This window comes from Lissotriton helveticus, chromosome 1_1 (assembly GCF_964261635.1).
Source record: "Lissotriton helveticus chromosome 1_1, aLisHel1.1, whole genome shotgun sequence".
In the NCBI taxonomy this organism is placed as follows: domain Eukaryota; kingdom Metazoa; phylum Chordata; class Amphibia; order Caudata; family Salamandridae; genus Lissotriton; species Lissotriton helveticus.
This window is the reverse complement of record NC_136057.1, coordinates 1,043,489,075-1,043,512,896: the sequence shown is the minus strand read 5'-3', so window position 1 is coordinate 1,043,512,896 and position 23,822 is coordinate 1,043,489,075. Positions and strand designations below refer to the sequence as shown.

Below are 23,822 nucleotides of genomic sequence, written 5' to 3'. Positions count from 1 at the left end.
GGTTCTGGTCAACCACCTAAAGGAATAATAATACTAACTTGCTTTTGTGAACCCCAGAGGTCACTAAATGAACCTAAGCTCAGCCCACTTGTAGCTACAGCACACAGCAGATAGAGTTACCTTAGGACAATGTGTAAAGTATTTATAAGTAATAAAGTGAAACTACCAAACAATAAAAACCACAAACAGAATTGGAGTCCAAAAACTTTCTAAGTCTCAACTTAGGGTTTCTGGAACAGCTCTTCTGGGTCATTACTAAGGCTCCCAGGGTCTCGGGGACAACACTTATTGGCCATGACTCACTCTAGCAGAGGCCACCACCAGTTGGTACTTGTCAACTGGTCACTTTCAGAAAAAGGCTCTTATGCAGCGTGTTTTGTTGTCTCTAGAGCCACAAAGATTGTCAGCCAACTGACACTTGCAGTCAACTTCTTTGTCCTGGGTATAAGAGGGAGCAGGTCCAGTTCTTTGGAGCAGTAAGCAAGGTCCAATCCTCTTTTGATCTTCTGCACGTCTAGAAAGTTTTCTGAGGAGTGTACATTGGGGTGCCACATTTATTGTTTTTACTAGCCATTGGATGGAAGTGACACCTGGCCCCTCCCTATTCAACTGGGTAAACTAGTAGTCACACAAGGGATTACAGACCTGTAGGAGAGTGAGTAGGAAGCTTTAGAGTGCAATGCAACTGCTATGTCTGCAAGCATCAAGGAAAATAAGACTCTTTAGATTATTGAGACCCATCCTGTGACTCCCCAAAGAGTACTCAAGTGATAGTTATCTTTCTATCTATACAACAGGATATTTAAATTTCAATCCACTCATTTCAAGCAATGCAGCAAAAGCGGATTAATGGACAGTCTTTTGGGTTTTCATCAGGCAGGTCAAACTTCCAAAGCCAATAATCGGTTTCTCAGTGTTTCATTTCAAGAGGTGTAGGTTTAAATAGAAGCACATCAGTGAAAATCACACAGAAATCAGTTTTTAGCTCTAGTGATAACTGAAACTAACTAACCAATATGGGAGGCCATTTTCCCAATATTTAATTCCACTTGAAACCTGATAAAGACGTAGCTTTATCTTGCGGATACCCTGACTGGTGGTTCTATAGGGCCAGTCCTTGACCACACAACAATATTGTCTGGTATAATAATAGTTGATAATGCTTTCAAGAAGGTGAAGTTCCTTTTGCTGCCAGATTTCTTCCTGATTGCCTGAAATTGTTCTGAATACTGCAGTCTAGAGTAACAATTCTGTGAATCATAAATGCCAAACATTAGCAATGAGAATGTCATCGTCTTTTGTTTCCCTCTTCTCAGTGATGATAATCTTTACCTCTCTGTCTGATCTCCCAGGAGCCTTCCTGATGGCAGTCAGGCTGCGTGGGATGGACCCGGATGAAACCCTCACATTGACCCGGGAGATGGTGTCATCTGGGAAGATCATGGAGTGGCCTGAAGCTTGGCATGGTCTGGTTGTGGACAAACACTCTACAGGTGGTGTAGGAGATAAGGTTAGCCTTGCCCTCACTCCTGCTTTGGCGGTCTGCGGTTGTAAGGTATGCTAATGATTTATAAGATCTCTTTAAAGGGTATGTACAACACCTAAACATCGCACAGAATCTCAGGGATTCAACACATATTACAATTGTTCATAAATTTAAATTCATACGACTGTTGTCATATCACAGATGTGCTCAGATTACACAGAGACTATTCCTTGATTTAGCTGTCTCCCAGTAGCTATAGTCGACAAGCTCGTTATCTAGAGACAGTCCCCACAAGAGCCACTCTGACTCCCATGTATACCTTGGCAAGTGTTTCCTTTTGCTGCTGGTCCTTCAGAGTCAGTTATAGACAGACTCTCCTACTCAATAGCTTGAGAATTAACAAAAGTCATAGGTTTTCAAACAAAGTCAAGGAAATCCATGAGAAAATACAATAACCAGTGCAACCAGGTAATATATGCTCAATTTCATTTAGACGCAAAGATAAAATGTTATTGTGGAGAATTGGGATAAAACAGCGTCATTAGAAGGCATGTTGTACATTTAAAAGTTCACTTGTGATCCGGTGAAATATATTTATTGCAAAAGGCTGAACCTTGACCTAGCCCTTGTTGATCCTGCTTTAGGAAGGGGACAGGAGAACACAGGGGCATATTAGCAAGAACCTTGTTAAAATTCCTGCCGCTAAAACGGCGATAATGGACTTGCTAATATGCGTTATAGAATTCCAATAGAAGCCCAGGTTAGATGTGCAGGACATCTAACCTGGGCTTCAATTGGAATTCTATAACGCATATCAGCAAGCCCAGTTTCCTGCCGCTAAAACGGCGATCACAGATTTTATCCAACGTCTGCGACTGCCACTTAAATACTTCGCTGCCACGTTGCACAATGCAATAAGGTCTTGCAGTCCAGCCATGAAAATCTGGAAACCCCTCCGTGTATGGGAGGTGTCCCTCTCTGGGATTATCCTGGGGCTTAAGGTCCTTAGTGCATTTTCATCCACAGACTCGCCTCAATCAAGAGCTCAGTAGGAATTACTTTCTAATTTCTATTCCCTCTTCCTCGCTGAAAGATGGGATTGTGCCACCCTTGGTCTTGGGATGACCTCTGACTTGTCCGTAAGAATTGGTTAACTAGGGGCAAATTTAAATCTAGTCTTATAACTTAATGTAACTCCTGAACAGCTAATTTTAGGCGCTCTTTATATTTATTACAAGAGAAAGTTGTTGGGGTCCTGTGGTTCTTCACTCCAGAGGGACACAACAGAGAAGTAACACCGCAAAGGCTTTTCTGCACCCGGTAAGCAAGGTTAGGAAACAAATACTCTGTGAAGCTTTACATCCCATAGTCTTTGTGGCAGGTTTTTAAGGAGATCAGGGCAATCTGGGGATGGACTGAAAATGCTACATAGAGCCTTTTACATCTATTTAATCTAAAGCCGAACACCAAGTACCTTTAGCACGTGACCCACATGCCTGTGTGGAAGAGCAGCCTGAAGCTTACTCTAGGATTTGGTGTGAAAGAGACTCAGAAACACAACCAAGCAAATAATAACAGTAAAAATCCAAATTTCAGCCAATGCTTTTATTTGAAACTAAAAGTACTTTAACAATGGCACCACTAAACACTACACATAAAATGCAGAGGGCAGAACGAACGCACTCAGTTAGCACTGACTAAATCCTCAACAGGTATTGGGCTACTTCTTGACTCTAGCAGGGGAGAATATCATGATAAACAATCAGTCAGAAACATTATCATTTCCCCAGTGGGACATGTAGGTTAAAATTTCCTACGCTTATCTAGGGCTATAGCTAAAACTAACACGGTTATGATATGGTTATTTCAATATTACAATGGCAACTGTTGCAGTCTCTGTTTCAGTTTCCTCCAGTAACCCAATTACACACTAGAGATTTACTTAATCAAATGTAGGTTTACTCACTTCCTTCAGCCAGGGTTACTCTTTCTGGCAAGCACCCACTCCTGAACCATGGAAAGAGGCTTTGCTGATTCTGCCCCAGCGATGCGACATAACCAACGTTTTCAGTCACTGAGCACAAGCTTTGCGCCTTTGAATCTGGGAAGGAAGTGATATATGGACACAAGTAGGGGGAGAAACCCCTTTGATTCTTCTTGTGTATAAGGGAGGAGCTTCTTTTGTGGATCTTTCATGTGCAGATCTTAAGCGTACCACTCACACAAAACAAAGAGCCCACCCAGGGTCGCAGCGGTGATTTTGTCATTGTTGGAGAGAACTTTGTCTAATATAGCTGTGAAAAGGCCGGGCCCAAAAACTCTAGATCTGTTCTAGAACTTCAATCCGATGGTTCTTTTTAGCAGCATGTAAGCATAGAGGGGAGAAAATCGTGAACAATGCCAATCAATTCAACAGGAATTTCTCTGGACACATATCTCCCATCCCGTCACCTTCGATCCTCTGCCGATAATCTTCTCTGTATTCCATCCATTCGCCGAAAAAAACACGGTGGCCTTCGGCTTTCCTTTCTAGGCCCCACCTTTTGGAATTCCCTCCCTGTGTCCTTTCGTCACTGCCCTTCTTATGATTTGTTCCGAAAAACCCTGAAAACCCACCTTTTTAAGTTGGCCTTTGAGTAGTGCTCCCTGCCTCAGTTGTTATGTCTGTTATGAGCGCCAAGAAACCGTCTCGGTGTACGTGCGCGGTACAAATTCTTTAACATAACATTCTTTAACATAACATAGTAACCACAGACAACTACGTAAGGTTAGTTAATTTATTACAAAGCCAAAAATAACTGGACATTGAGACACCTCAAAACGAGATTGACGAAATACATTGGAATCAACATAAAGCCAAATCTGCGAGTAAAGGTGAGCCGGTGCAGCATGCACAAGATAATTAACTCAATAAATAGGATGCAGAGTATCAAAAAGCTAGAGTCCAAATTTCCCTGCATTGAGGGTTGATGAATATAAAGCATCAATATATCCCTACACTAGCGCTAAAGTGACATTCTTACTTAGGTATTTTTAGGGAAAGAAATAAAAGGTATCAGCATCTGGAGTCTTCCTAAGAAGTCTCTCCACCATCGATGGGTCGGATAGCATAAAGCTATCGAGACAGAGCTCGTTCTGAGATGCTCTCTCTCCAAAGGCAGAGAAGAAGTGGGCTTCTTTCCATACTTGCAACGTCTCAATCTTACAGGTATCTTCTCAAGAGTCCTTGCTGTTCACACCATCCGCTGCGACCATGATCACATAGGTACTTTCCCACAGGACATCATTGTCACTGAAACAGTAACATGTTGACCTTGATTCCCCAGCTTTCTCCGGTGTGAAAATAGAACAGTTCTCCCTATTGGGTTTAGCTCACAATGTATCCCCTTCTCTCCTTGCCTATCTAAAACAAAGACTTTATTTTAGCTAACAAGGGTGCTTCGTCCACCTTCAACACAAAACGTGAGAAAGAACGAAATCCACAGCACACATGAAATTCAAACTTTTAATTCTAAAGCAAGAGCTTCCAGGGAAATGCATTTCAGCCCTACAAGATTCAGCTAACATAAGAGAAATTGCATATGAGCTGTACGAAATTACATACAAACTAAGGACTGTTTAGTTAATAATCCTACAGTACATGTAAAACAACACAATTAATAAACACATTTAATAATGAATGATTATCAGTTGAAAAACACAAGTTCTTCATGTTAGTGTTTTCTCCTATTTACATTTGCTTTCTACATAAACTCTTCATGTTTTCTATTCAATGAGGTAAATGCATCACAATATTGTTTTTTTACATTTCAAGATCCAAACACTTTGGGCCAGATGTAGGAAGGCAAATACCGGTCGGTAACGGCCGATTTCGGCCGTTACCGACCGGTATTAGGAGTTTGGGATGTAGGGGCATGTTAAAATACAGATTCGGTAATTTTACCGAATCGGTAAAATACCGAATCGGTATAATTACAGAATCTGTATTTTGACATGTAGGTAGAACGGTAATCAGTGCTACAGGGGTTTAAGAATTTATAATTTACCACCAACTGGAAGTTGGTGGTAAATTATGAAAACCCTTTAAAAAGCATTTCTTTTGTTTTTGAAACAGTGCCATGTTGCAGACATACTTGCCCTAAGGGCATGTATGTCTGCAACATGTGCACCCATGTACAATTGAGGGGTGCAACAGGGTGTCAAAGTGACACCCTGCCACCCTTCAATGTTTCCCCCAATTACCAAATCAGTATTTACCGATTCGGTAATTGACATTCATTCCTATGGGCCTCCTACCGAATCGGTAAATACCGATTCGGTAATTACCTAATCATACCGATTATGTAATTAAATCGGTAAAATTACCTACATCCTGATTGCCAGTTCTTAAATACCGAAGCGCTATGATTCGGTATTTAAGAATCGGTAATCTGGGATTACCTACATCTGGCCCTTTATGTCAATACGACAAAGGATTATATGCAGGTGCGCTCTACTTGTGTGATTATAATGCACCCCTACAAATGAAATTACATTTCTGCTACATTTCTGCTACATCAGTCGTGATCCTTCTTAGTGCCAAACCATCAAAGGGCCTTTTCTGTCTTGAGATAAAACCGCTGACCCCGGCTGTGATTCTTCCAATCACTAATCCATCCAAGGTGCTTTGTTCTCTTGGCTGCTCTTTGTAGTCACGTTAAACCTCACGTGATTGCTTCTGCAGTTTTCCATAGAAGGGTCAGGATGAAAGCTCCACATGGAAACACAAATTCAGAGAGGAAGTTTGCTCACTCCAGGACATTCTTCAGGGGGGGGGGTCATGGTCACAGGCCTCACCACATGGTCTAGCTGTGTAGATCTTTCCCTGGGCTTCAGTAGGCCAACACCAGATATTCATGGCCTCCCTTGTCGAGGCAGTCTTTCCTACATGCCAGAGCACCATTATCAGCTCCTGGAAGGCCCAACAGGCCTTTTATATCACTGAGTGTTTCCCCGATGAGCTGGAGCCCTTGGAGACTGGTTTTGAAAGCCCAAGGCAGATCTTGGTGCTGTTGTCACGTTTCCTTACTCCCGAGGTTAAGTGCAGCAAGCAAAGGAGGATTCAAGAGAGAGAGGAAGAGAGGAAGGAAGGAATAGAGAAAGCAATCAGAGAGAAAACGAGAAGGAGAAGGAGAGAGAATGGATGGATTGAAAGAGAGAGATAACACGAGGAGACGAAGGAATCAGAGCTAGTTTCACCAATATTGCCAGGGCTGCTTTTGGTTCCCCAGTCCGGCCCTGATCCGTACCTCACTTCAGCATTAGTAACCCCTATCCTCAAGGAAATTACAAGGTAACTCTTCCAAGTGAATGCTGAACTTGCATGTTGGTTCCCACACCTGGTAATGTGAGTTAGCAGTCAGTGGCCTTCAGAGGTTTTTTACTGGTGTGACACCACTGGCACTAGTGATGAGTAATCCTGGCACAATGACTGTGTTTTCATGCCCCATACATATACTCAGACAGAGATTGAGAAGTGCATAGGGCCATATCTGAAAATAGATTCAGATGGTTCCTGACTTTTTGCATTCTCTTCACAGTGGAAATAGTCCCCCATGGAGTAGTTTTATTCGTTGAAGCTGCTGCTGTGCATTCACCAGATCAGGTGATTCTGATAGATGTAGCAGAGGAGGATACTCCATGGAGGTTAACACAGGTGACTAGAAGCTCTCTACAAATCTACTGATTGATTGATTGATTGAACACACACACCCTGGATAGGTCTAGGAGTTATTTCGCTCTTGTATAGTGAGTCCTGTCAGGTGGTGTTATTGTTTGTTTCACTTCTATGGGAGAAATAGCTTTTTGGTATGTTATTAAGCCAGCCAGGAGAATCAGTGAGCGTCCGGCCCCATTCAATAGAAAAGCCTATTCTAGCTCAAGTAGGTCCAAAGTGTTCTTCCCTCCTTTATACTAATAATGTTAACTGTTTGCCTTGATTGTGAAATATTGTATCCTTTTTTCAGTCCATGACACCTGGTTTGCTCAGGGCTTGATATTTCTAGGGCTTCACAATATTATCGAGAAAGAACAGCTCCTTACTGTAAGAAAACAAATGGTCCAGATCTAAAAAGAATAAATCACCCTACCTATGGGGTACTATACATGATTTGATAAGACCCATTGACAAGTGATGCTATCATTGGTACCAAGGTTGCTAGGACCTCAAACAGCACCAACACCCCAGATGAAGTGACAACAAAACCATCAAGTTGCTAAGTGCCATGTGGTAAAAAAAGATTGGGCAACCCACTATGGTGCAAGGGTGCCTGTGTTGGCGCTACACTGCAGGGGGAAGCGCAAGGCTGCACCATATCGTTATAAATATGGTGCAGCCTTTGCTTTTCATAAGTTGTGGAGACCGGCGTTAAGCCAGGAAGGCTAACGCCTCTCTCCGCTACTTCCTTGTAAATATCCCCCTCTGTGTGCCTGGATGTATGGCAATCATTTGAAAACATTATTTATTGGTTCATAATACCTATGTTTGAAACAACTGAAATACACGCAAATTGTGAACACTGGCATTATGGTATGGTAGATAAAAAAACTATTTTCTTTTTTTGGGGTGTGTGATCCTCAGTTTCAGTTTTTAATCATAGAATGTATGGCAGAACCACAGATAGTGAGAGGTGCAGGCAGCACAGTGAACTTTGGTAAAAGTGAACGTACTATTATATAATACAATTAAAACTGAGGTAAGAACTGCGCACCGTTATGGGAGGGGGATGGGTGTGTAAATTCATGATGTTTATCAATCCCAATCTGTGGACTTATTGGCGTCAACGTTTCAACACCTTATGTCAAAATCAGATGGGGTCACTCTCAGGTCAAGAAGACATTTAAAGTAGCAGTCATGCACACTTGCAGAGGAAAATTGAATCACAACTTCATAGGAGGTAGGAAAATAAGAAAGACAGGTCTATGTTATGTTATATGTTATAAATTTGTAGAGCGCTCAGCTGCCACAGCAAAGTGGCGTCCCGGCGCTATATTGAGCGATAACACAACCAGATGGAGAAACCAGATGGAGTAGGGAACAGATTTAAAGAAGTGGAAACAGAAAGTCTATAGGGCACATGCATCAAAATTGTAAATTGCGAATACCTAATTACGAATTCCTGAGAATCGCAATTAGGTCATCGCAATTTACAATGCATAAAAGTTTCGGATTGCGATTCCTATGGCAGTAGTGGCCCTTGGTGGGAGTGTTACCGAGCACTGACGTGGGGCGGGGGAGAGGCAGGGTTAGGGATAGTAAACTCCGGAATACGGCCTCATAGAGGTAAGTACACAAACAAATAAATAAAATGAATTTCGTTGTGCTCGCTGAGATGGATCACAATTTGCGTCCCCCTAGGAATCATAAAAATTACAGGGATGGTGGCCTGCTGAGGTCAGCAGACCACCATGTCCGTGATTTCTTTTAAATAAAGGAAACTTTTTTTGTGTAAAACAGCCCGGTTTCCTTAAAGGAAAATGAGATGCTTTACAAAAAGTAAAATAAAAAGTTTCCTTTTCATTTCTAAAGACCAGGCAGTGGTCCGTGGGACCACTGCCTGCTCTTAAAAATGCTTTTACAGCCATTCACAAAGGGGAAGAGTCCCTTGGGGACCCCTTCCCATTTGCGAATGGGTTACCACCTACTTGAAGTAGGTGGTAATATGTGAATGTTTTGCAACCACATTCACGGTCACAAAACATTCATGCATACCGTTAGGATTCGGTATTTGGAAGGGACGCCCTAAACATGCCCCTTCCAAATACCGAATTGCAAACCCCTTTTGCGATTCGATGACAGGTTACCGAATCGCAAATTGGAGTTTGCTGCAACTGAAAAGCATTCGCAAACGGAAGGCAAAAATGCATGAGTCTTGTGCCCCTATGAGATTAATTCTCATTCTGCAAAGCTGCACTCCTGGACGCTGAATCGATTCTCACTTGATTTCCATGTGGCAGACGATCTCTTTCATACAAGAATCATGTGTGACATAATCAACTAGTTCTGACTTTCAAGCCAAGAGCATGTTTTAATATGGGAATTGTTTTACTTTGAACATCATGAATATTAACATAAAAATCTGAACATGTAAAATGCTGTTGGCTAAACGCCAGGAATGGCTGGCACACGTGACATGGGGCCTCTGGCTGCTATGGGAGGTATGCTGCAGTACCTGTCTGCAACCAGCAAAATAAGTGTACGAAATACCCATTGTAGAGGTGCCCTAAATGCAGGGTGATCTCTGCTCATGTTTACTTAGCTCGGTGATTGGTGTTCACTCTCAATGCATCCTCCTTCCTCAGGTGCCGATGATTAGTGGTCGAGGACTGGGCCATACAGGGGGCACTCTGGATAAACTGGAGTCTGTGCCAGGATTCAGCGTCACTCAGGGTCCAGAGCAGGTAAGGGAATCATTCCCCTGCACACAGATGCTGCTTTGCCGTCTTCATGTAGTTCCTGCAGCTGTCTAGCCACAATATTGTAATAACCGTTGCTTCCCGCCTGACTGATGAACTCCCCCTGCACATCTGGGCAGACGTCGGGGGGAGATTTGTGAGGGGCGGAGTGTGAGAGTGTGGAGTGGAGCGGACTCACAAGAGAAGCATGCCTGACCTCGACATAGCGCTCTCATATACACCAGCTGCGGCCGGCACAGGTAAACGCGGTGAGGCGGGGTGGTAGGGGTAGAAGTCGACAGCCGATGGAATAGGTATAATTAAATAAATAGGGCGTAGTGGGGCTTCGCGAAGCTATGCGAAGTGGGCAAAAAACTACGCCCACCCACGCACTTCGCGTAGCCCCACTACGCGCCACCCGCCTCCCTCCCGCCCTCCCTAAATGCTTAAATTAGCTTACAAATGAATTATATAAAACCACTTACCTTGTCCGCTGCGTCCCCGGGGCTGCCTCTCGTCATCGCGCCGCCGGCACCGCCGTCTTGGATACTAATGCGCATGCCGGCCGCCCGCACATGCGCATTTCTCGCGAGTATGCAAGACGGCGGTGCCGGCACGGAGTGGGCGTAGTGTTGCCTGCTACGCCTACTTTGCAAAGGGCGAAGTAGGCAACACTACGCCCACTTCGTGGGCGTAGCGAAGTTTCCCGCCCAGGGTTACATAATACCTAATCCTTCGTCTGTAGACTCCCCTCCCCCCCCCGCACAGTGCCCTGCCTCACCACGTTTACCTGTGCCGGCCGCCACTATTTCACACCCTCTGCTCAGTGAGTTTGTTGTTGGTGCCATAATAAAGAGAAGTTGGAATGCCCTATTTTGTTTGCACCAGTGACAGCCGGCCTTCCTGCTCGTCGCAAGTTATGTTACTTTTACTTCACAGGTTCTACTTTGAGAATCATTACATTGCTGGAGTTACATTTCTTAAGTCTTTACATCGCAGGTAACTTTTTAGTGTTTTATTTCGCTTTACTTTACTTTAGAGATCAGTTAATTTTTTTTTTATAGATCTAAGTGACCTTATATAAATCCACTTGTACGTTTCTGTTTCTATAATGTGCAATAGTGTAAATGAAATGTAATTTTAAAAAAAATGTAAAATAGTTTTGGTTTAAATAATTTAATTTAAGGTCATTAATATTTAAAATGTATAGAAATATGAAATATCATTATTTTTCTAAGTATGTATTTTATGTTTTTCCTAATAATGGAATGTTTGGGTGTGTAGCTTTATAGTTTTATAAAGTCTTTTAAGCAAGGTTTGGAGTGTTTAGAGGTAGTCACACATTTCTAGGATTCAGAAATGACCAGTGTTTAGCTGTAGTAACGTGGTTTTAGGATTCAAAGGTGAGTATTGTTTAGGAGCAGTAAGTGTTTAGTTTAGTTTAGTTTTTATTGTTGACCGTTCAATTATTTAAAATCATTACAGTAAGAAATAAAATAAAAAACAAGAAAGCAAAACATTAAAAAAAAGAGTTAAAAATTGGGTCCCATCCCCCCATTTCTCGCCCTCCCCTGCTGCCCCCCACCCCCGCCGAACTGCGAGTCTTTCGAGCCCTGTTTCCGACAGTCGGGTCCTGTGTTGCAAAGTACCTTTTTGTCGTCAGCTCCGGAAACTTGAGTTTGCTTCTGCAAAGGATCAGTCGGACTGGCTCCTCAATGCCCTTAGATTATTACTGAAGCTCATTGTTAGTCTGTTTTCTGCCTCTGTATTGTGCATACTTGTGGTAAAGCACTTGCACCTAGGGCCAGTCTGATCTGATGGATAAATTTTGCCGCTCTGGCGAGAGAGTGGGTTGTGGTTTCCGAGAAGCACCAATCTGATGCCTCCCTGCATATTCTGATGCCAAGGTTTCTAAAAATGGGGCGGAGCGTCCTTTGTCACTCACTGATTAATTTGGGGCAGCAGCATAGTAAGTGGAGCCAGGATTCCTTTTGGTAATTGCAAAGGCGGCAAGAGAAAGCACCATCTGCACGTGCCCATTCTGGATTGAGGTCCGCTGTTCTTAGGGCCACTAGTCTCATAAAAAGGATTTTCCGACGGGCCTGGGCCCCTAGTGCTTCACTTACGTATGGTTGGGCTTTCCCCATGATATAAGATTCATTCAATGCCTTGGTGAGGGTGTTCTGGCGAAGAGCGTTTAGACTCCCTTATGGACAATATCTGAGACTCCGTCGCAACTGCAGTAGTACCGCCGACTATCACAACCAAGCAGTTGAACTGACTGAGAAATTTACATCCAGAGGGTACCCAAAAAGAATCATCAATAAATGCCAAAAACGAGCCAGAAACCAGCCTAGAGAAGCTCTACTAGAAGAAAAAGTGACCAGCAACAACAAAACTATACCACTGACTTGTGTTACAACTTTCATTGCCATTTCTAACCAAATGAGCAGATGCGTGAATAAGCATTGGTCTATACTGAACACAGGTAACTTGCATTGGGAGAAGCCTTTATTCTCTTTTAAAAAATCACGCAGTCTAATGGATGCCTTGGTGAACACCAGACCGAAAGCAACCAACAATACTGATGAACAATCAATCACAAGGGCCTGGGGACTCCCTGCTGTCATTGGACATTTTCGCTGTGGAAATTGCAGCGTATGCCATATTACTGATAACACAAAAACCTTAGACCTGGAGGAAGGCAAAACTTGGAAGCAACAATCACATACCAACTGCAATAGTACTAACGTAGTTTACCTTATCACTTGCACATGTGAAAAAACATACATAGGAATGACCACCAGGAAAGTTAAACAAAGGATCTGTGAGCACCGCAGTACCATCCGCTGCCAGAAGAATGCAAGCAGACTAACAGATCATTTCTTGGAAGCCAACCACACCCCAAATGACATTTAGATGGTCTGTGATTGAACAGGTCAAGGCCGGGCCTAATTTACACAAACAACTGTTTGAAAAGGAACAAAGGTGGATTTATAGACTATCCACACACATTACAGGATTTAATGACAATATACCCTGGGGCTCCGTCCTTCAAAGATAATCCTACACTCTCTGTGATGACATTTCATCCTGCCTTTTAAACTCACCTTTAATGTGTAAACTTTCCCATTGAAGATTTCCTCTTCTCTTTCGCCAGTATGCTTGTGAATATCTGCCAAACAGGACATTTGCCACTGTTTCATCCCCTCCCACCCCCCTCCCCCCACGCCCCAGGCTCTTGAGAGACCTTAATACTTTTAATGCTCAGGATTGATCTCATACACGTTGGTATGTGTATTCATAATTTTTGTTTTAAACGGGTCTACCCCGCATCCTCTCAGGGTGCCCAGGTCTATTTTGACCTCCTATTTCCTTTTTGCTTGTAGCATAATCTACTCCGAGCAGCCTGAAACCGCTCGACCACTGTGCAGGCATTCCTAGCTGTTGCATAGCAACGTTGTTCTGACACGCCCCACGTGACCCTACGTGACCCTGCCCACCCCGGAAGCCGCCGCTAGTTAATCCCTTCGGCGGCGGCTCCTCACTGCTACGGGGACAACGAAGAGGCTTGTAGGTATCCCGAACACGGATTTCTACGAAACTTAAGTTTTCTTAAGCGTGATTCGCTGCTGACATACCGCGACGCGTCCACGGCGTCCACGGGCTCATTCCGAGCTATCCTTCAGCCTTTCTGACATACTCATGGCTTTTTACCCTTTTCATACCTCAGATTAGGTTTCCACTTGAACAAGCCTTCCTCTGCCCCCTGGCGCATGTGAGATCCCCAAATAGAGTAAGATTCCCCCTTGTGACAGCTGTCTCTAGACTCGTATACAACTACATATATGCATGCATTCTTAAATAAACTCACCGATGTTTGAGTGAGTTTTTATAGTCACGCTACAAATAATTTTCTGTGTGCAAGTGACTACAATTAATGTTATTTTCCAGCCACCACGCACACGTTTATTGATCAGTGCGAATGAGTGAGCATATATTGATGGCTATATTATAGCACAACCAATTAATGATATACGGCCAGCAAGCACTACCGCACCAGATACCAGCATCTACTCATGCTAGTATCCACGTCCCAGATCTTTTGACTGGGTGTGAGTGTTTGATTGGGTCAGATGCTCCGTCCATTACCACCCCCTTTTGTACCGCTTTTGGCCGCCATAAGTGTGGCAGGGTATGCTCAGACGTGAGTCCCTTTCTCACTATGCCACTGGATTCAAGCAAGCCGGGCTGAAGACGGCTGCAATGCCAGAAACCGGTCCTCGGAAGCTTGTTTCCGGTCCAGGGAAGGCATGGCTTGGCAGTTCGGGCTGGACTGTTCCCATGAGGCACAGGGTCAGACTGATTTGCATATAGCCATGTCTGAACTGGGGTGGCAGAGTGGGCTAAAGAACGGTGATGGATTAAACCCAGATCTTTTGACTGGGTGTGAGTGTTTGATTGGGTCAGATGCTCCATCCATTACCACCCCCTTTTGTACCGCTTTTGGCCGACATAAGTGTGGCAGGGTATGCTCAGACGTGAGTCCCTTGCTCACTTTGCCACTGGATTCAAGCAAGCCGGGCTGAAGACGGCTGCAATGCCAGAAACCGGTCCTCGGAAGCTTGTTTCCAGTCCAGGGAAGGCATGGCTTGGCAGTTCAGGCTGGACTGTTCCCATGAGGCACAGGGTCAGACTGATTTGCATATAGCCATGTCTGAACTGGGGTGGCAGAGTGGGCTAAAGAACGGTGATGGATTAAACCCAGATCTTTTGACTGGGTGTGAGTGTTTGATTGGGTCAGATGCTACATCCATTACCACCCCCTTTTGTACCGCTTTTGGCCACCATAAGTGTGGCAGGGTATGCTCAGACGTGAGTCCCTTGCTCACTTTGCCACTGGATTCAAGCAAGCCGGGCTGAAAACGGCTGCAATGCCAGAAACCGGTCCTCGGAAGCTTGTTTCCGGTCCAGGGAAGGCATGGCTTGGCAGTTCGGGCTGGACTGTTCCCATGAGGCACAGGGTCAGACTGATTTGCATATAGCCATGTCTGAACTGGGGTGGCAGAGTGGGCTAAAGAACGGTGATGGATTAAACCCAGATCTTTTGACTGGGTGTGAGTGTTTGATTGGGTCAGATGCTCCATCCATTACCACCCCCTTTTGTACCGCTTTTGGCCGACATAAGTGTGGCAGGGTATGCTCAGACGTGAGTCCCTTGCTCACTTTGCCACTGGATTCAAGCAAGCCGGGCTGAAGACGGCTGCAATGCCAGAAACCGGTCCTCGGAAGCTTGTTTCCAGTCGAGGGAAGGCATGGCTTGGCAGTTCGGGCTGGACTGTTCCCATGAGGCACAGGGTCAGACTGATTTGCATATAGCCATGTCTGAACTGGGGTGGCAGAGTGGGCTAAAGAACGGTGATGGATTAAACCCAGATCTTTTGACTGGGTGTGAGTGTTTGATTGGGTCAGATGCTCCGTCCATTACCACCCCCTTTTGTACCGCTTTTGGCCGCCATAAGTGTGGCAGGGTATGCTCAGACGTGAGTCCCTTGCTCACTTTGCCACTGGATTCAAGCAAGCCGGGCTGAAAACGGCTGCAATGCCAGAAACCGGTCCTCGGAAGCTTGTTTCCGGTCCAGGGAAGGCATGGCTTGGCAGTTCGGGCTGGACTGTTCCCATGAGGCACAGGGTCAGACTGATTTGCATATAGCTATGTCTGAACTGGGGTGGCAGAGTGGGCTAAAGAACGGTGATGGATTAAACCTAGATCTTTTGACTGGGTTTGAGTGTTTGATTGGGTCAGATGCGCCGTCCATTACCACCCCCTTTTGTACCGAGTATCCACGTCCCTGGCACATTATTAACTACAATTCATTTACAAATGGGATTCGCATGAAGCATTCAGCATTTTGAGAACCTACACAACGTTACAGGCATGTATAATATCTGTTTGCGATTGTTTCCATTTTCTCCCACAGGTTTCTCTGTTTTTTCTCACCTATTTAGGTTTCTGAGCAGCCTGCTGCACAATTTTGCAGTAAGGTATAAGGAACTTAGGACTGGGTATACGTTAGTGTGTGTACACCACCCATTTTCCTATTTTGGTCCTGATGAAAACCTGGGATTACCATTTACAGGTTGAAACATGTAGACCCGCTTTTTATATAACACGCATAGATACTATTGTTCATTATAACCTACCAGTATCTACACCTTGTTTTTACTATTGTCCAGTAGCTTTTGAATAAGGTTTTCTTACAAGTCATACCAGGACAATTTTTAACACACATTTTTTCTTTTTGCACTCCACACTAAAAACCAGCTCCACTGTAGTCAGGTGTTGCAGCACACCCGGATGGCACTTGGCCATCTGGGAGGACCCCGATGATGAAGCGGTGAGTGAGGGGTTTCTTAACAAAAGGATAATGCCCTTTTGCTACCACTTTTGACATCCCATCAAGAACCTTTGTGCTCCTTTTGGGGATACTCCTCTTTTGTTTATACTATATTTCTGTCCCGGGGACCAGGAGTACCCTCCGTTCACTACGGTGAAGAATCCCTTACTCTCTCCTTTGTTGATACGAAGAGCGTTTAGATCCAGTTCGAACGAAATAGAGCGGACCTGCCGTCTCATGATATTTGACCAGGTCTTGTGCGGGATCTCTGTTAGGTGCAGGCTTTGTGGTTCAATGTTAAGGGTCTCTATTGCTGTGCCCAGGTTGATGTGCCAGGGGGTATCCTTTTCTCTAAAGATTGTTGCCAGATGATGTTTAAGAGAGTCGTGGGGTGCTTTCAGGACTCTGATGTAGTATTTGATTAGATCCCCCTGGAGTGCCATTTCCGGTCTGCTGAGCCCTAATTCCAGTCGTAGCCTGATGTTCCTTGCATACCTGGGTGTTTGCAGCACAATTTTATGGGCTTTGACCTGCGCTGCTGATTTGAGTTTGTCTAGATCTCCCGGAAATGCCAGATGCCCGTAGTTGATGGCCGGGATTAGTTTAGCCTTGAGGACCTTCAGCATGGGCTCCGCTGTGGGGCTGGTTTAGCGTTGACTGAGGCGTCTCATGGATAAGACCACACTCTTGGTTTTGGCAGTTGGATGTTTTGCTTGAGTTGCCCTCTCATGCAGCCAAACCCCAAGATAATTTTAAGCGGTGGTAGTGTCAATTTGGAGATCTCCCAAGGTCCAGCGTGCTTGTTTTTTATGAGGATATCTGCCGAATACCATTATCTTTGTTTTGCTCTGGTTGACAGTCAAGTAATTTTCCTTATTATATTTCCCCAGCTCTTTTAATACTCTTTGTAGGCCCACCCTTGTGTGATCCATCACTACAGTGCCGTCTGCGTACTGAAGAATTGTCAGTCTTACCGTTCCCACTTTAGGTGGAACTAGACTTGCCTCTTTCAAGGCTCCCCCCATATCGGCTGTATAAAGATTGAATAGTAGGGGAGCTAAGACACAGCCCTGCTGCAGACTGTTGTTGGTTTGCACTCTTGCAGATAATGCTGTGGGGCTTAACTTGACTTGTACCCAGGTCCCCTCATAAAGGGATATAAAGGGATATAATGGCTTTCAGTAGCTTTGATGGAACTCCCCAGCCTGATAGTTTTCCCTAAAGTTTTCCCCTGCCACTCTATCAAAGCTGTGCTATTGTCGATGAAGCAGCAAAACAGTGGCAAATGCCTGTCTTTCACCGCTCGTTTTGAAAGGTAGGACAGGGTCATGATGTTGTCAATGGTTGCACTATTAGCCCTGAAGCCGGTCTGATAGAATAGTAGTATTTCGTTGATGTTGGCCCAGTCCTCTAATTCTCTCAATAGTAATTTGACGTAGGCTTTGGCTTCAACGTTTGTGGAATTAATGCCGTTGAGTATGCATAATTGTAAAGAGGGGTGAGAATTGAGGTAAAGAATGATTGAGCTGTTTTGAATACCGGGGCTGGTATACCGTTTGGGCCTCGCACCCCATCATTTCTCATATTCTTTATCTCCCTTGTTATTTCAAGTTCTGTGAAGCCTTTGCGCCCAGGCGTCGTTATTCCTGCTTCATCTATATGCTCGGGGAGAGTATCTGTGTCAATCTTTGTTTCCCAGATGTTCTTAGGAGATGCTTGCTCTGAAGTTGGTGTTTCTTTGTTATGTAAGCCCCTTACATACACTTCCCATTCGTTGCTTCCAATGTTGTTCGCCTTGCCTCTGGGTTGGGAGCTCAGGTGCTTTATGTACCTCCATAATTTGGCGTTGTTCTTTTCCTTTAGCAGGGCAAATACTGTAAGCCATTTTTGTTCCATTTCTTTCCTCTTGTGTTCGCCTACTTCCCTCCTGTAGGCGGCTCTCAGTTCGCTTATGGAGGCCCCCTCTACCAGTGAGCCTTTGTTTTTCCGTTTTCTTAGTGCCTTCTTTAGTGCACCTTTGCATTGTCTCTTGCTTCTTGGTATCTGTTTGTTCTTTGAGAAAGGGACCTTGCGGGAAGGTCTTTTTTTGCCTTGTTCTTTACCCAGCTTCTGCCACAGCTCATCCGTTAGTACTTCCCAGTGCCCAAGAGTGTCTTGGTTAATCTCCCACGGTCCTCTGGCTTCCTGCGTTGCTGCCCACTCCTGCATTTTCCCCTCAAGTTTGATTGTCCATTTTATTCTTTTGATGGCTCTGAATTGTTTCTCCCCTGTGGTTTCTCCCATCAATTTCTGGAGATCTGCTGTTTCCATTCCTATATCGGATGTGGCACATAAAGGTCTGTGATCGCTTTCTCCTCTGTCATCGACCTGAAATTCTTTCAACTTGTCAGCCAATTTCTCGTTGGTTAAAATATAGTCGATTGTAGATATGTTTCGAAATGATGGTCTTGGGCACCACGAGGGTGAGCGTAATTTCATCATGAGGTGGGTTGATTTAAGTTTAGCATTTTTGAGAAGACAGAGCAGTGGACCCGCCTTGTGCCCTTTCTTTGGTGTGCTAGAAGCTCCTTCCAGACTTCTCAGATTGAAATCTCCTACAACGATTACGTGGTAATGTTTGTATTTAAGTATTATATCTTCCAGCGTGTTGGTGAATGATTCAATGCTGGCAGCGGTCATTGCATGGTTGATGTAGCAGTTTATGAACAGTAAGTTGAGCGGTCGGTGGCCTTCCCTTAAACCGGTGATTGTCATTGCTTGCAGGTCTGGGGAATTTACTCTTATTTCTGTCGTTCTAAGTTTATGCGCATGGCTTATGAAGATGGAAAGACCCCCAGATAGGCGTCCAAAGATGGTTTTTTTTGTTGCATTTTGCCGATGTTCGTGGAAGCCCTCTAAGGGTGTTGATGTCATTGACCAGGTTTCTTGGTAGCATATTATGTCCCCTTTAGCAAGGTAGTCCTGTACTTTCTTGTTCCCTACTTTTGTGTTTAACCCTGCTATGTTCCATGATATAAGGGTTATTTCTTGAGGGGTGTCAGGGTTTTGCCCTTTGTGTTGCTCTGCCTGCACCAACTTTGCCCTTCCTTCATTATTGAGTACTTGATTTTGGCTAGGGTTGCTGAAGCCAATTGACCCCGCTTATGGCCTGTTTTGGTTGACCAATTAGTACTCGACGCAGATTGTCGCTTTGAAGGACAGAAATGTTTATTGGAGTATTAAGGCATTCGTTAATGTGTTCCCCTTGTTTTCTGTTATGACTGGTGCCTTTCAGAATTGATGTAGCTCCCTGGCCCCTGTTTTGTGGTTTGAGCACAAAGGGGTAGTTAGGTTGTCTAGGTTCTGATGCGTCTATGCCCCAACTTGCTAGTTGTTGCTCTTCTCCAAGAACAGCCCATTGGAGTGCTTGAACCTTGAAGCCCAGTAGCGTTGAGTCACCGTGGCTGTCACCTGGTGATCTTTTGAACTTTACCCACTCTATGATTTCCGATGTTATCTGGAACAAGGAATTGATGTGGGAAAAAAGTCGAAGAATGTTATTTGTATTCAGGATATCGTGGGGGCCTTCCATGTGGTACCTGGGAGTTAGGAAAACCTCGTAAACTGTAGGTGTTTCCACTGGATTTTTCGTTTGTGTGGCCCCCTCGTTACCCTGGCTGCATGCTCTCAAACTGTGGGGGGAGGGGTTAATCGGTGATCGCCAATGTTGTTCGACTTACGCCATGTTGTTGGTTCCCAGACGGCTTGCTATATGTTTTTGCTCCAATGGTCGTGATGTAGTTTGCTCCGTGGTGCCTTTGTGATCCTCTTGTTCCATAAGGTCGTTGGGCCTTATTTGTGTGGAGACGTCCTCCTTGCCCCTTCCAACCCTGTTTAGTATCACCTGTGCGGCTGTTGATGATAGCCCTGCTGGGTATGGTGGTTGCTCCTGGGCCGCCTGGTTCTCCCTATCCTTGTGATCGGAGTCTCGTTGCGACGTGTCGTCTCTTGCCCTTTCCTCGTCCGTTTCTTTTTCTTTTTCTATCAGTGAGTATTCATTCTTAGGCTTCTGTTTGAAATTAAAAATCGGATAGGGGGGGCGTGGCCAAGACGGCGAGCATGGCGGACGCAGCTTGAGCGAGCTCCGTCCCGCCGCCTGTGATCCTTCCACATATCCTGCGTCGCCCCGACCTCTGTCCACCCGGCAGTGAGCGGCTGTCCGCGGAAGCAGGGGGAGACGGCCAGACGGCGATTTTGGGGCCCCGGAGGCGTGATCTCTGCCGCCTCCGGCAGCGCTGACCAGGGACCGCGGTGCGGCCTTCATCGGGCACCAGAGCCGGGGCCTGGATTGGTGGGTGCCCCGCCCGGAAGTGAGGCGACGCCGGACCGGCTGGGGTGTGAGGAGCCGACCCGCCCGACCTGTGGGGCCGCGGCGGAGCACAGCTGGCTTGGAGGGAGCGGTGTCGGCGACCCACCGGCGGTGTGACCAGCGTCCAATGGTGCGGTAAGGGGGAGCCGCGTGGTGCGCGACCTGGAGGGGGAGGGGACGCTCCTGCGGAGGTGCCTGGCCCGATCGGCGGCCGAGTCGGACCGCGGGGTCTGTGGCCCTCGGAGCGTCGAGAGACGACAGTTACCCGTTCTCTCACTACACCCCATTGCAGCGCCAACCACCCCCCTCCCCCCCCCCTCCTCCAATCACCTTCAATTGATCCTGCTCCAGCCCTCGGTGCCAGGGGCGCCTTCGGGGCATTACAGGTTGCTCGGCGGTCGGGCCGGACCGCGGTGGGGGATATTGGCCTACTGCGACGGCACTCTTGGGCGCTGGTGGATTGCTGACGGCCGTCTTTGCCGGGAGCCACGCGAAGGGGCCGGGGCTGGCTTCGGCTTCTCCTGTGTTGGTGGGCACGGCCACTTTCAGAGATCCTGACTCCGCCACGGGGCCCTCCTAAAGTGGCTTGACTCTTGGTTGTACGGCGGCGTGGGACACCTTCTGTCGGGCTGCGCGCTGGGCCTGCTTGGGGTGCTATTCATTGAACGCTACGAGGTCGGTTGGGGCGGTCTCTGCACCCCGCCATTCCCGGTGAACGACCGTGAGCCCCACGAGAACTATGACTAGGGGGAACAACAGCGGCGGCTCTTCCAAGCAGGGCCCCATGGATAAATTTGCGGGGCCGAGTGGGGGTGCGGGAGCCACAGGAGGACAGCAGAGCTCGGGACCGGATAATGCGGCACTAATGGCGGCCATCACGCAGTCTAGAGATATGCTGGACGCGAAGATCGGTGCGGTCGGAGCGGATGTTACCCTGCTGCGACAGGATTTGCGCAACGCTGTCGCCCGCATCACGGAAACCGAGACAAGGATCACGGAGGTAGAGGACGACGTCGCGGTCCTCAAGAAGAAGGTAGCTGCCATGGAGGGAATCCAAAAGGGCCTGGCGTTGCGAGTGGAGGATGCGGAAGGACGGGCCAGAAGAAATAACTTGCGCTTTGTGGGCTTTCCGGAAGACTGTGAGAAGGGAAATATGGAGGCCTTCTTGACTCAGTGGCTGGAGGGGTGGCTCCCACCGGAATCCCTTTCGCGCTGCTTCATCATCGAGCGGGCCCACCGGGCCTTGATTCCGAAGCCGCCCACTGGGGCTCGCCCCCGGGCTGTGATAGCCAAACTGCTCAACTATCACGACAGGGACACCATCCTACGTCAGGCCCGCGCTAAGGACCCCATTATGTTTGAAAGCCACAAGATCCTGATCTTCCCGGACTACACCAGGCTGGTCCAACAACAACGGCAATCCTTCACGGCAGCGAAAGCGCGCCTTCGTGAGTTGAAGATCCCGTATGCCCTGCTCTACCCGGCCCGCTTGCGGGTGGTGTTTCAATCTCGCACTCAATTCTTTAACTCTCCGGAGGATGTATTTGAATGGACGGACGAGACGGTGCGGGTCAAGGTGCACACCCCTCCGAGGAGGGGCTCGGATACGTCCTCCACATCGGAACCCAAGAGGGTGCCCCGTAGGTCACGCAGCAGGAGTAACTGGAGAGCGCGCTCCAAGAAGCGCTTGCCTTCCCAAGAGAAGACTGTGGAGGACACTGAGGCGACGGATTCTTCCCCCTTGAAGTCTTGAGTCCCTGTGATGTACTGGCCCTGATAGGTGTTTCCGGCTCGTGGGGCCGCGACGGTGCATAGAGGTGCAGGTCAGACGGGTCCGGACTTCGGACTGGCCATATGGACTACTGCTACATACATCGTGGTCCGTGGGTGGATCATGGGTCGGGAGGCGCTCGAGAAAGAGCGGGTCTTCTCCCGGAGTTCGTTCCCACGTTGGGTAGAGGGTAGTTGGACACTTAGTGGGTAGTTGGGAGGGATCCATTGGTGTTGTGGGTCTCCGACCTCCCGTTGGGGGTCTGGGATCGCCTGCACCGCGACAGGTACTTCAATGTTGCTGAGGTATGGGGTGGGGGGCTGGAGGGGGGGTTGTTGGTATTGTTTGGGGTCCGGGGGGGTTGGCGGGGGGACGGGTAGGGGGTTGGGGGGCAGGGGGGGAGTTGTGGGAGTGGGTAGGCCTGGGGTGAGCACGGTGTATGCGAGTGTCTGGAGGATAGTAAGAGTCTGTATGTGGCCTCGGTTGCCCGACGAACCAAAGTTTTGGCCCCCCTGATGGCGACTGACGGACGGGGGACGGAACCCCCACGAGCTTCTCTGCGCATTTTGAGCTGGAATGTAAGAGGGATGCTCGACAGAATTAAGAGGGGAGCAGTTTTGCGTATGGGGAAGAAGGAGAAGGCAGATGTTCTACTCCTCCAGGAAACCCATCTCATGGGTACCAAAACCCTTAGCTTACGGAGATATGGTTATGATCAGGTGTTCCATGCAGGGTTTACGAGGGGCTCTAGAGGAGTTGCAATATTGATACACCGTCGTGTGAACTACTCGCATGAAACGCAGTGGCTGGATGCACATGGCAGGTTTGCATTGGTCAAAGGAAAGGTGGGGGAGGAGCCCGTGGTGTTTGGCAGTGTCTATGCGCCGCCCCCTCTGCAGGATGCCCTTTTGGAGCGGCTGTTTGATGTATGGGCCGAGATCCCGCATGTTTTAATTATTGTGGGAGGTGACTGGAATGACGTGATGAATGGGAGGTTGGATCGCTGTAGGCCCGGGGGTGATCAGTTGCCTGAGGCCTCGACGAAACTGAGCAGATTGGTGCGGGGGCTGGATTGGGTGGATGCCTGGCGATATCAACATGCATGTGGGCGTGAATACACGTATGTGTCAGCTGTTCACAAATCCTTTTCTCGTCTCGACTACCTTTTTATCCCCCAGCCCTGGATAGGACGAGTGGGTTCTACCGCGATACTCCCTAGGGGACTGTCGGATCACTCCCCGGTTTCCTTGACACTACTTTTAAGCACAAAGAGACAACCATTCCGTTGGCGCCTGGCTACGTGGCATTTACAGCGTGATGATTACCAATCGCACATGAGGGAGGCTATAGCGCACTACCTGACCGAAAACGACGGTCCAGATACGG

General features: G+C 46.9%; 1 protein-coding gene across 4 annotated transcripts in view; it reads left to right on the top strand.

Moving 5' to 3' along the window:
* Positions 1 to 23,822, top strand: part of TYMP (thymidine phosphorylase) — a 253,694-nt gene that overhangs the window by 85,696 nt on the left and 144,176 nt on the right. For all 4 annotated transcript variants that reach the window (XM_078677900.1, XM_078677904.1, XM_078677906.1 and 1 more), the window contains exons 3-4: positions 1,353 to 1,555; positions 9,827 to 9,925. In XM_078677900.1, coding sequence (XP_078534026.1) covers positions 1,353 to 1,555; positions 9,827 to 9,925 — 302 coding nt within the window. The remainder of the gene's footprint in view (positions 1 to 1,352; positions 1,556 to 9,826; positions 9,926 to 23,822) is intronic.